This window comes from Nicotiana tabacum, chromosome 2, assembly GCF_000715075.1.
Source record: "Nicotiana tabacum cultivar K326 chromosome 2, ASM71507v2, whole genome shotgun sequence".
NCBI lineage: Eukaryota > Viridiplantae > Streptophyta > Magnoliopsida > Solanales > Solanaceae > Nicotiana > Nicotiana tabacum.
The window spans coordinates 94439854-94453103 of record NC_134081.1 but is presented as its reverse complement, the minus strand read 5'-3'; the positions used below and the strand labels follow the sequence as shown (position 1 = coordinate 94453103).

General features: G+C 37.4%; 1 protein-coding gene across 2 annotated transcripts; it reads right to left on the bottom strand.

Moving 5' to 3' along the window:
• Positions 1-5463: 5463 nt before the first annotated feature.
• Positions 5464-12505, bottom strand: LOC107774660 (vacuolar cation/proton exchanger 3-like). Of its 2 annotated transcripts, none has more exons than XM_016594373.2 (13): positions 12366-12505; positions 11974-12080; positions 10854-11117; positions 10687-10754; positions 10306-10334; positions 9915-10111; positions 9589-9801; positions 9021-9155; positions 8720-8836; positions 8588-8641; positions 7772-7888; positions 7359-7455; positions 5464-5985 (listed from the first exon to the last, which is right to left on the bottom strand). In XM_016594373.2, exons 2-13 carry the CDS (start codon positions 12016-12018, stop codon positions 5963-5965), a joined length of 1359 nt encoding a protein of 452 aa, XP_016449859.2. In that variant the 5' UTR covers positions 12019-12080; positions 12366-12505; the 3' UTR covers positions 5464-5962.
• Between the last annotated feature and the right edge of the window lie 745 nt (positions 12506-13250).

Here is a 13250-nt window from a genome sequence, read left to right as displayed (position 1 = left end):
TCTATGTTTGTTCCCTTTTTAGGGACTACAACTACGTTGGCTAACTACTCGGGATATTTTACTTCCCGAATTGACCCTATTTTGAGAAGTTTAGTTACCTCATCCTTTACAAATGCGTGTTTTACCTCGGACTGAGGTCTTCTTTTTTGCTTCACCGATTTGAACCTAGGGTCCAAGCTCAGCTGGTGTGTTGTTATTGACGGTGGGATCCCTGCCATGTCTAAATGGGACCAAGCAAAATAATCTATGTTATCGATAAGAAATTGAATAAGTTTTTTCCTGAGTTCGGGGGTCAATCCCGTTCCCAGGTATACCTTTCTCTCGGGCAGATATTCGATTAATATAACCTGCTCCAGTTCTTCGATCGTAGATTTGGTAGCGTCGGAGTCGTCGGGGACGATGAAAGCTCGAGGTGTCAGAAACTCTTCTTCGTTATCCTCTATTTCCTATTCCACTGATTCGGTCGAGACTGGTGGCTGTGATTGCTATTTGGTTTCTAGTCTATCTTTAGTGCTCGATCTTTCCGAGGCCGATAGCGTTGGTATCGGTGTTACCTCATCGACCGCAAACATTTTCTTCGCAGCATGTTGCTCCTCGTATACTGTTTTCACGCCGTCCGATGTAGGGAATTTTATTACTTGGTGGAGGGTCGAAGGCACTGCCTTCATATTGTGGATCCAAGGCCTTCCGAGTAGGGCATTGTACCTCATATCTCCTTCGATTATGTGGAATTTAGTATTTTGGATGGTTCCAGCTACATTCACTGGTAGAGTAATCTCCCATTTAGTCGTTTCACTGGCCATATTGAAGCCGTTCAAGACCCGAGCTGCGGGCACGACTTGATTCTGCAAACCGAGCTGCTATACTACCCAAGATCGGATGATATTCGCAGAGCTACCTGGATCCACTAAAACACGCTTAACTTGAGCTTTATTTAATAGGATAGAAATTAGCAGAGCGTCGTTGTGAGATTAAGAAATGCCCTCAGCTTCTTCAATTCCGAATGATAATGTGCCCTCGGGTACATAACCTCGAGTTCGTTTTTCCCCTGTGGCCGGTATCTTGCCGTATTTGAGCACAGGTCCCTGTGGAGTATCGACCCCACCGATGATCATATGAATGATATGCAAAGGTTCCTCTTGTTTATATTTTTTGCTGGCGTCCCTTTCTCTAAAGTGATTCTTGGCTCGGTCACTGAGGAACTCTCGAAGGTGGCCCTCATCGAATAGGCAGGCTACCTCTTCTCTTAATTGTCTGCAATCCTCGGTCCTGTGGCCATGCGTACCATGATACCTGCATATCGAATTCGGGTTCCTTTGGGAAGGGTCGGTTTGTATGGGTCTGGGCCACCTAGTATCTTTGATTCTTCTGATCGCCGATACAATGCCCGATGCGTCGACGCTGAAATTGTACTCCGATAACCGAGGTGCCTCTATAGGATCCGCATATTTATCAAAGCCACTCTTGCTCATAAGTCCCCGAGAATTTTTTCCTCGATCACTCCTTCGATTGTTTCGAGCGGCATTGCGCGCTGAACCATTGTTTATTTGATCTGCGACGTACGGTTGATATCGGTCTCTGTTCGACCTTTGCTCTCTGTCGATGTCCCTTTGGTTTTTAATAGATGTCCTGTTCTGATGCATGGACCCGGAAGGAGCTCCCAACTGGTCGTCTTCAACCCTAATTTTTGACCGATATCGGTTGTGTACATCTGCCCAAGTTATTGCTGGATACTCGATCAAATTTTGCTTCAGCCGACGCGATGCTATTGAACTTTGCTCGTTCAACCTTTGGGTGAAAGCTTGGACGGCGCAGTCATCTGTGACCGGTGGCAATTCCATGCGTTCCATTTGAAATAGGGACACGAACTCCCTCAGCATTTCACTACCCCTTTGTTTTACTTTGAAGAGGTCCGATTTCCTTACTGCGACCTTTATGGCACCAGTATGTGCCTTTACAAACGAATCCGCTAACATGGCAAAAGAATCAATAGAATTTGGTGGCAGATTATGATACGAAATCATCGCTCCCTTCGAGAGGGTCTCTCCAAATTTTTTCAATAACACGGATTCGATCTCATCGTCTTCCAAATCGTTACCCTTGATGGCACACGTGTAAGAGGTGACATGTTCGTTGGGATCGGTCGTACCATTATATTTGGGAATTTCGGGCATACGGAATTTTTTGGGGATTGGTTTTGGGGATGCACTCGAGGGAAAAGGCTTTTGTACGAATTTTTTCGAATCCAACCCTTTTATCATTGGTGGAGCTCTCGGGATCTGATCGACCCTGGAATTATATGTTTCTACTTTTTTTATCGTTGGCTTCGACTCGTTTTGTGAGCTCCTCGAGCAATTTAGTAATTTCGGGAGTAGTCCCCGATTCATGCTCGTTTGACTTCACTATGGCTGGCTCCGTTCTGTGGGTGATTTCTCGAAGCGGATTGGGCTACGGCCTGCTTTGTACCTGAGTTTGGCTCTGCAACTGAGCTATCGCTATTTGCTGGGCTTGTAACATTTCGAAAATCATGCGCAAGCTAACGTCGTTTTCCTCGACGTTATAGGTATCTCGAACTGCAGACCGAGTGCTACCATGAATGTTATTTTTGGGTTCAGCATGTAGGTTCGCCTCAATAGCTACATGCGAATTGATATCTATCGGCACTTCGATTCGCGCTCTAACGGCGTTTACAAGTGGTCTTTCGGTACTGGATGTCAAGTTATTATTCTCATCTTGAAGACCGGCTTCGTTGTCGATTGGTGAAGCCATTTGATTGGTAGTTAGTCGTTGTTAATCTGAAATCCAAAATATTTTCGGAAACAAGCACAAAACACAACGGCGTATTTTTTTTAGATTCGTATCAAATAATCACTGTTATCCTTAGCCCCATGGTGGGCGCCAAACTGTTTACCCGAAAAATTGGATAGAGTTAAATTTGTGTATGGTTCTAAGGACATGTGATATAATTTGATACAAATCGTATAGAGAAATAGAAATACGTGTATTCTTGACTATGAGAATGAGAATAGCGAGCAAGAAGAACGAATAAGATAAAGTGAAATAAGCACAATGATATCTTTCAATATGAGAAGAAATCTTTTATTACCATGTGTCCTCTGCTTACAATCCATCCCATCCTTATAGTGGAGGGATCCTACTTTATATACAATAAAAAATACATAGTGGAGAGCCCATGATGTATTGTCTTTTTCCTAATTCCCGCCAGGATTCTCTCCCTTAGTGCGGCTGTAACGCCCTTGTCTGTGAGCTTCGATACTGACTCGAACTCGATATCGGGTCGAGCCATCAGCCTTGACTCGAGCTCGATCCTGACTCGGAGTCTTGATATTCGGGGTGGGTGTTGGTCGGTCTGTGCATCTCCGACAACCTTTTGCCTCGTGGTTCGATCTGGTCATGGGTCTGATAATGATACCAAACTGATCCTAGATCAGACTTGGAGCTCGAATCCTGAAGCCCTTTCTTCGGACCTCGACCTGACCTTACGTAGATACCTTTCGATCGAAGTATTGTTATCTCGATCAGTCCGTACGACTGACTTAATGGGTTTCGACCACACACAGATACCTAATTTTTTAGATTATGAGATAGTTGAGACTTGAGAGTGCTGAGATTAATGAAATTACAAGCGAATGATTAAAGCCTCATATCTCATGATCTCTCTCGTTTGATAGATTTCTTCTAAAAAAATATTGTTGAATATATTTTACTTGTGGGTAAAATATAAATAGATTTCTTCTATGAATATAATTTTATTTGTCGGTAAATTTTAATTTTTATTAGGGTAATTTGAATCCTTTAAAAGAGTAATACACTATTGTTTAAGACAAGAACTTGAAGTTGGCATAATTGCATGTCGGGGGTTCCAATCGATTTCGTACAAATTAGGAAATTTTACAATGTAGAAATAGTGGTAATGTTTCTTAGAGACTCCATGCATGCAAAGTTAATATCCGCAAATATTACACGGTTACATATATGTACTTGGAGTCTCATCTACATAAGCCAAAAAATAAGCTATTTGATCACTCCACAACGTAACGTAACCACAAGAATTTAATCACCACAACCTCCTCCACCACAGCCGCCGCCTGCTCCGCCGCCTCCTCCACCTCCACGATAGTACCAGTCGTCGTCCTTCTCGCCATTAGAGGAGTCCCCACAAGCAAAAATGACCATTGAGATCATTAAAATAGACATAACAACCATTCCAACCATTATCATCAGCCCCGAGCCCTCAATTGCTGAGCCACCATCTCCCACACCATAGGATCGCGCCATAATATTTCTGTTTAGACTTTAATTAATTCTCCGCCGAAATAGTTATGCTGATCTAATTAATCTCATGATCCAAGCAAACATTCTCTACAAGTTTATATAGGCCTTTTGTGATGTTTGGATTGTAGACTTTTCCAAGTATAGTTGACCGGGTGTTACTTCGCTTATTATTCTATTAATGTAGAAATTTTGTAAAAGGTCAATGAAAATTGCAACTTCATTATCCAATAGCGGGTGACTTTGATTTGGTCGACTTTCTCCAGGTTCATGTCTTTCCTGGAATTTTCGAACTTATAGTCTAGTATTATCGGGTAATAGTCCGATCGATGACCGAAACAATTAGAAATTTTCTAAAATAATCTGTGGACCAGATTCATAGAAGTTGTAAATTTAGATCTTTAATAACAACAAATCTTGTCCATTCAATTCATTGTTTTGACTGATGAACTAGATTAATAACATGTTTGGCAAGTTTTTTTTTGGCCAAAAGTATTTTTCCCAATGTTCGGGTATTTGGCCAAGCTTTTAAAAGAAAAAAAAAATATTTAAGTAGAAGCAGAAGTAGGTTTTGAGAGGCAGAAAAAAATAGCTTCTTCCCAAATATACTTTTGAAAAGTATTTTTGAGAAAAATGTATACTTAAAATCACTTTTTAAAAGTTTAACTAAACATTAATTACTGCTCAAAAGTAATTTTCAAATTAATTAGCCAAACACAAATTGCTTCTCACCAATAGTATTTTTTTGAAAAGCACTTGTAAGAAAAATATTTTTCAAAACAAGCTGATTTTAGAAGTTTGACCAAATAGGCTATAAGGGTAAAAATTTATTAATTGGCCCTCTTATTAATATACATGAGTATTAATTCACATTTAAGATCCTGATATATATCGTTAGGTCTTATGATTTGCATACACATTTTTACATAAAATTGTTTTTTGCAGAATTATATATGTATATTGAGCCGCATATACACGACGGTCCACATAAAAGCTGTAATTAGTGCAGAACCATTGGTCTACGGAATATTTTAGTAATAAAGAATGTATTGCGATAATTAAAAGCTTATATAAGCTTTGATAAGTTCATGGAAGAAATCTTAAATATTTTGCTTTCTGTTTTTTTTTGAAGAAACTACAAAGTATAATATTTCATTTAGCAACTATTAACCATCAACAAATGATTTTTCTTCATATGCATGATACATAGTATATGATCGCAGACGTTCATGATCTGCTCAAGGAAAACCAAAAAATATACATATTCTGCATTTAACAAGGAAATATTTCGCGTTAACAATTACCTAAAGTTCCTAAGTATTAACACAGAAATTGTTTTCTTTTTACTATCCAGCTATTTCACAGGCGAAAGAATAAATCACCAGCTGCACACAAAAACACCTAATTTAATGACAAATCACCAGCTGCACACAAAAACACCTAATTTAATGACACCTGCTTCCAAGTCAAAACTGAGAAAGCAAGAAATTTCTCAAAATATATATAGTAGCAACACAGAACCCTGAGCATCTGCAGATGAACGATCGTTGATATTCACAGCTCAGAGTGGCCAAAACTGAAGATGGCTCTTTAAACATATGCAGATCTAATGGTATTCTAGCCCTTCAGCTTTAGTAGGTCAAACATCAGAAACCACCATGTTCACTACTTATGGCTTTTTGGGCTTGTCCTCTGCAAATACATTGCAGATATTGGATTAAAATGGAAGTGGATTGAAACATGATGTATCCAGCAAAACAAAAGATAAATAGACAACATCACGTACACTCTACAACAAATAAAATCGTGCTTGTTGTTAAGCTCTACGAGTTCAACTTTTAAGCTCTACGAGTTCAATTTTTAAGGTTTTTAGCATTGAACACATTGTATTTTTAAAGTTATGGGTTCAGGCCTACTATTTGTTATGATTTTACTATACTTTTGCACATAAATTTATGTTTTGCATAAAAGTACTAGGTTCATATGAACCCAATGCCACAACACTTCATTCGCCTTCGTGAACAAGGCTAAGAATATTCGATCTTTATGAACGGATGTTATTTCTGTCCTGGGATCTCCTAATCAGCTTATTGTCTGAAATGATCACTGGCACGACTTTCACGTAAATTTAAACAGGAATTTTTCTGGATGTCTATTCTAGTTCCAGAGCCTCAGGTGTGAAGTTCCCTTTAACTCTTTCTCATTATTATGGAGTTTTTTCTAAAATGTTCTAAAAGAAAATTGCTGATAATGATTAAGCACCATTCCAAGTGTGCTTAACTAAAAGTCAGTAACGAATTCATAACTCCAATGCAAGTGTCCCCCAAATCAGTCCCGCTTACTAAAAAGATGTTTTACCTTCAGCTGGTTCTCTAGATTGCATCCTCATGTGAATTAAAGCAGTGTCTATTTTTCTTAAGTGTCATATTCAGGAAGGACCGCACATCCTAGAAATTCTAATTGGCTCTTTATAATCGCAGCATTTGGATTTTGGAATCATCTGTAACCCCTCCTAAGCTACATACCATATGCAAAATTTGAGAGAGAACAACTGACCATAAAAAGTTCTAACGTTATGGTATATGCAGAAAGGGAAAAACCGGGGAAGCAGATCTGATTGCTATCACAATTTGCAGACAGATTTACTTGAAGGATTAAAGATCATGATTATCTACTGCTGCCATGAAAAAAGAGAGAAGCAGAAGAATATTCTGCCATATGAAGCGGCTACCCATCAGGATATTAAGATTGAAATAACTGAGAGAATCAGATTCTAGCTGCTTAGTATCCCTAGGAATTTCCAAACTTGGGATCTCAACTAAAACAGAGAATATATATATGATAAGGTAGTTATCAATACAATATTACGTTAACGAGACCCAAAATGGTTAACTGGTTATCTAATCTAATGCTAAACTGACTGACCATAAGCAAAGCAGATTAGTGTAACAGTGAAATAATAACAGATGTTATCGGTTAAAAGGAACACCAAAAGAATAAATAAAACGAAGACCAGGAGCTGTCAATGTCATATGGTAATTTCACGAAAAAGAAACACAACTTACGTATAGACTCTGGATCTATATGCACAAAGAAACTTGCAGCAACTATCAGATAGCAGAGAAGGAGCATCAGTCCTTTAAAGTAATTTGAAGTTCCATCCTGCAGAAAAAAGGAAAGGTTAAACGGAAAGAAAAAAGTTGAAACCCCAGGAGTGAAGCAAAACACAAAGGAAAGAAAGGGAGGATGAATAAGAGACATGATATATTTCTTTAACACTGGATCAAAGCTCCTCCGCAAGACTTGCAAAACCGTCAACGTTTAGAAGCAAATATATTGCCTCTATAGACATTGTAGTTTTCAAGAAATTTTAGAAAACAAGAGTATTGTTTAATTATTTCCCAACATCAACCTCTAAATTGAAAGAGCACTTAGAAACCAACAAACAAAAGTGAAAGGGGAGGAGGGGGGAACTCACCTGCAACATGAATGCTACTACAAGAACACTCATGAAAAGTGTGGCCGTTTCAAATAATTGGAAGTTCAAGTCCATAGGACGACCCATTATCCATCCAACCACAACACAGAATGGGATCTGCAACAATAGTACAGGTTAAACGAGGCATAAACTCCCAGATTATATTGATTACAATCAAGGCCAACACTTAATAAAAAGTAAAAATGATGAAATAAAAGAATAAACTTCTAAGAACATTTATCAGTAATGAACAAAAAGACCAAAATGCGCACAAAATAGATCTGTGCTTATGAACAGATCATATATTGAGGAAACCTAGAAAGACAGAGACTTTGATATAAGAATTTTCAAACAAATTCAACTCATACGCATTCTAATATAGGGTACTTTCAGGAAAAGCATGGATGCAATATGAGAACAAATTCGATGAATTATTTGACTTGGCAGTAAACATGGTTATTTGATATGGTTCAAAATGCATATCTTAAGTGAAAAAGTGGTTGCCATGTAAGTTGTGTGTCATGACTCTTGTATATGAGAACAAAGTTTCAGTTGGATGTTATTATGTGATTGTCCCAAAAGTGAAGGTGGGCAAAGTATAACAGAATGCCTCTTTCAGTTATATCTATGGATAGTTCTTCCTGAATGAGATGTCCGATTTGCAGCCAACTGCAAAGCAGAAACATGCTGATATATTCATATCTTGCATGCATAAACATAGATTTTATTTGAAGAAAGCAGCTAATCAACAGTAAACTCCTGGTTAAAGTTTCTCTTTGATGTAATTAACACGCATAAACATTTCAAATTACCTACCCCAAACATGGCAATCTGCGTTGATGAGCCTATTGCCACTCCCAAAGAGATGTCCTGTGACAGTACCAGGTAAATGAGGAATGGTGATAGTAAATTATAGTTCTGATACAAAGAAAAGAGAGAAGAATATACAAGCTTGTCTTTGACAGCAAACATGACAGCACCAGCATGCTCAGCTGCATTTCCAACGATTGGGAGCAGTATGACACTTATAAATGACACAGGAATACTCATAGCAACTGATGCCCCCTGAAAACATAGTTTAATGTTTATTGGCAGAGAGACTAAAAAGGAACAATATTTTTTTAGTTTGTCTTATCACTTCTTATATGTGTTATAGATTGAGAATTAGACGATTCTACTACTAGAATGCCAAAGTTATGAAGTGCCAAATTAGAAAATGAGAATAGGTAGTGCAGGACGAAGAAGTTACCTCTATGGCATTAACCAGGTACTCTGACAAGACTGCTATCCATAGTGTCAAAATCGAAAGCCATACGATTGACCCCCATTTTGATATCTCAGGAGCTTCTTCCTCATCTGCGCCCCCGTCATTCTCACCCTCTTCCTGAACGTTATTAAACTTTTAGGAAAACCTGAACAAACTCAATGGAAGAGTAATGTAGCTAACAAATGATCAACCTAGCCTGCGAGGGATAAAGGATGGTATGCAAGGGAATCACTGTAGGACTTTTGGGTTTCCCCATTGATAATATGTATAGAAGACTGCATAATTTCCACTCCTTCTAGGCAAGAGCTGACATTTTTTATTTTCATATTACCAGATGCAGTGGCTACTCTTATGGAAATATTATCAGAAAGTGAATCATAAAATTCGGCAGGAAAAGTAGGTTTATGTGATGCTAATGACCGGAACTTTTTATTTTCAAGTTTCTTTTTTCTCAATTGATATTCCACTGCGATGAAAGACAACCAGTTCTGTATCCAAGGTAAGAAACATTTAACACAAAAAATGTGCTGAGAAAACAAAGAAGCCCAACCTCAGCAATTGGCATGTAAAGACTATTCTGACTAGTCAGCTGATAAAACAGGTATGCACCATATGCTACAAGCATTACGCAGCTGCTAAACCTGGAAAGTGCCAGCTCTGACTTCCCAAAATGCACCTCAGTGTGTGTAAAATGGAGGACAGCGGGAAACAGCAGGCCCATAACTGCCATCAAAAGCAACCCTGAATTCATCACAGCGTTTCCCTGACATAGAAAACTCCGAGAATGTCATACCTTTGCTATTGTGATATAATGCTTGAACAAAAACTGATATTGATTTCCGAGTCATATAAATATGGTAGCATAAGATAACCTACTTTGTCAAAAACTTGGTCCTTACTGGAATGAACAAGTCCACCACCAAAAAATGCACATCCAAGCACTAGTAATGTATTAGACAGAATTGAGCCTAATAATGACTGCTGAACCACACGAATCATGCCACGTCTCAGTGCATACATTGATATTATTAGCTCTGTTGCGTTACCAAAAGTTGCATTTAAAAGTCCTCCAACTGCAAAATTACAACCGCAGATTGCTCAAAGATGACACAAATTGAAAGCAAGTTAAGACTGAAAAGTGATCATTATTCCATAGCAACAAAACATCCTATGATAAATAATCACATAAAGAAGAAAAATGACCTTTAAGTCAAGTATATGAAAAATACGTATGTACATCTATGATACAAAGAAAACACAAGATTACCTGTTGGTCCCGTATAGAAAGCCAGTTGCCTACAAAAATGACAACCAAAAACACATCAATTATGAAATGTGTAAATACTATAAACAACTTTTATATAACATAACTGATCACCTTCAGCTTATTAATCAAATACAAAGTTCCAAGTTATCAACTTAATAGAGAACATAATTAAAAAGCTATTCATTTTCCAAATTATCCATACAGCAAAACAGGAATGTGAATAAGTGTGAACGCATTCTAGCCCAAACTTTCATTTTACTGTCACTAGCAGACACTAAGCCAGAATGTTAAATAAACGGCGACAACTCCTTGGCAACAACAAACAAATTCCACTTGATTTGCTCATACAAAGTACTGTAGATTATGGGTCTAGAAAATTACTCTGTCGCCCAACCTAAACGCTCTGCAAGGGGTATGATTCCTAACAAGCTAAGAAAGAAGATCCATCCCTGAAAAAGTCATGACAGAAAGAACAAGAGAAAAAATAATGTGAGTAAAGCTCCTTTAAGAATCCGAGATATTGGACTGGAAAATGTTTTGCAACTTACATGATGATCGGTTAACTCATCAACAAGAATGGCTAGAGGACCACAAGGAATAAGCATGTTTAACTTCTTGGAGAACAAAACTATCTGCATCTGCCTTACTAAATTATACCACATACATTTACAACTAACATCGTCTGCATCGGCATCGAAAACTGATATCTGAGGAGTGGCATCCATAGAAGATGTCCTCCTATCATTATTCTTAGAGTTCACAAGGTTCTCATCCTCAAGCTGAAGTACTGCTCTTCCTTCTAGTGATCCCATCTGTTTAGCCAGTATTCTTTCATTAGATATGATAAAAGAAGGCCAAAAGGTGTAACCTCTACAATACTTTTGGTCACTATGCTAAATAAAATCCTAAACATAGACAGAACAATATAATGTTTTTTTTACAGGCATGAGAAAATTCCTCTAATTGAGCCACTCATTCACCTCGTTCATACATTTCACACAAAATTGGTTGTTCAATGAATAAGATTAAATAGATTTATCCTATATTGCCCAGACTCTCCAAAATGATGCCGCACCCGTGTCGGATCTTCCAAAAATACACTATTTTTGGAGGATCCGACACGCACCCGGTAACATTTTCGGAGATTCCGAGCAACGTAGGATTTATCAAAAGAAAAAGAAGAAGTCGTTAATAAAATGTCAATGAACGATTTGTTTGGGAGAAAACGTAACACCTTTCATGTGCAATGCAAAACTAACAAAGATTTTGATTTATTTCTATATGAAGAAGACAATAGCAGTCCTTATTTAGCCCTTGATCACCTTTCTTTTTTGTTTTTGATCAAGTAAAGTAAGCCCTTGATCACCTATCTTAAAAGTTAAAAGAAACTATAGCTCCCCTATAGACTTCCTGTGCATACTTAACCATCATTTATTTTGACAGAAATAGGAAACAAAAATTATAAAGAAAATAACTTTATAACACAAGAATACACCCCCAACCCCGGGGGGATCATTCCTTGGGCATGACTAAAATCAGAAACATAAGATTCCTCATAAATTCAAAAGTGACCAACTCGGATCAATTTGTTTTTCATACTCATAACTTTGCTAAATGCAACAGGACAATGAACATACTAGTGCATTAGGAGAGGGAAGGAAAACTCACTTCAAGATGGGACTTAGCCCCTGTAAATTGCGAATCTTTAGCCATCCACTACTGCTTCTGCTCTGCTGACAAAACAGAAACTTTTCCATCTCCGACCATTGGCATAGCTGCCAACAAAATATCAAACAGAAACACACAGAATTTTTTTTTATCAGTTGGTGAAATAGCAAGGAGAACACAAAGATTCCAGGCTAAGTTTATGTGCACATATTAATTAAGACGATTAATAAATACAAACAGAGACTATTGGGTCACGTTGATTTATCAAAAAAATAACCTACCTGATGAGAGTCAACAAGTTCTGCTAAAAATCCCAATTCGTGACATGCATGTCCTCTTTTATTTTTCAAACAAAAATAAAGAATCTTCACAGGAAACTAATTTCTACTCACTGCATAGAAATTACAAGTCTTTGTTCCCTTATCTTTGCAAAATTATTCTTCTATCTCTGTGTCTTTGTCAAAGATTGTACTGTTTTTTCTAATGTTAGTTTGTTTATGTTGCTTAGCGTAGTTTGCGGGGTGAAATGGTGAGAGAAAGGGGCGGTTGGTATAGTTGGTTATTTGATGGATCACAAATAACAAAGTATCATAGCCTTCAGAAGATGAAACTCCAATGTCACAGGTGGTGCTAAACTGCCAAGGCAATCAATATAAAATACTACTCCATACTTTTACAAAATATTTACATAATAATATTTACGTAAAAGTTAATTACAAATAATTTTATTTAATAGTATGCGTGTACTACTAAAAAAAGGGAGAAAAAATATATTAATCCTTATTTCTCTTGATAAATAACTCAATCTTTAACTAAGTATACCATTAAGCATTTTTGAAGCATAGATGTCAACAGTTAATATTATATCTCATTTAAAAAATATATACATAAAATATCTAATTTTACGGAGAGATCATGGGTTCACGTGCCCCATAATTTTCCCTAAAAGTTTGCACATGTTGATTGTTAACTTAAAATAAATAATAATTGTTTATATTTATAACAATAGTATTAGAGTCAACTTATTCATACCTTGATTATTTCATCAACTGTTTATTATCTCTCACTAATCTGAGTATCAAATAACTCTATCCATCGAGATTTAGATGGATGATATTAATTTTTATGTCATTTTATTAACTTTTATGCTCTTCCACTTTGTAGGTGCCACGGCAGATGCAGGGTCGAATCACTACCACTCTTCTACAAGAACTTCTTGTAAAAGCAAATCCCTTGACTTCCTTTGGAGCTATTGTTGTGGAAATTTACAGCAGATG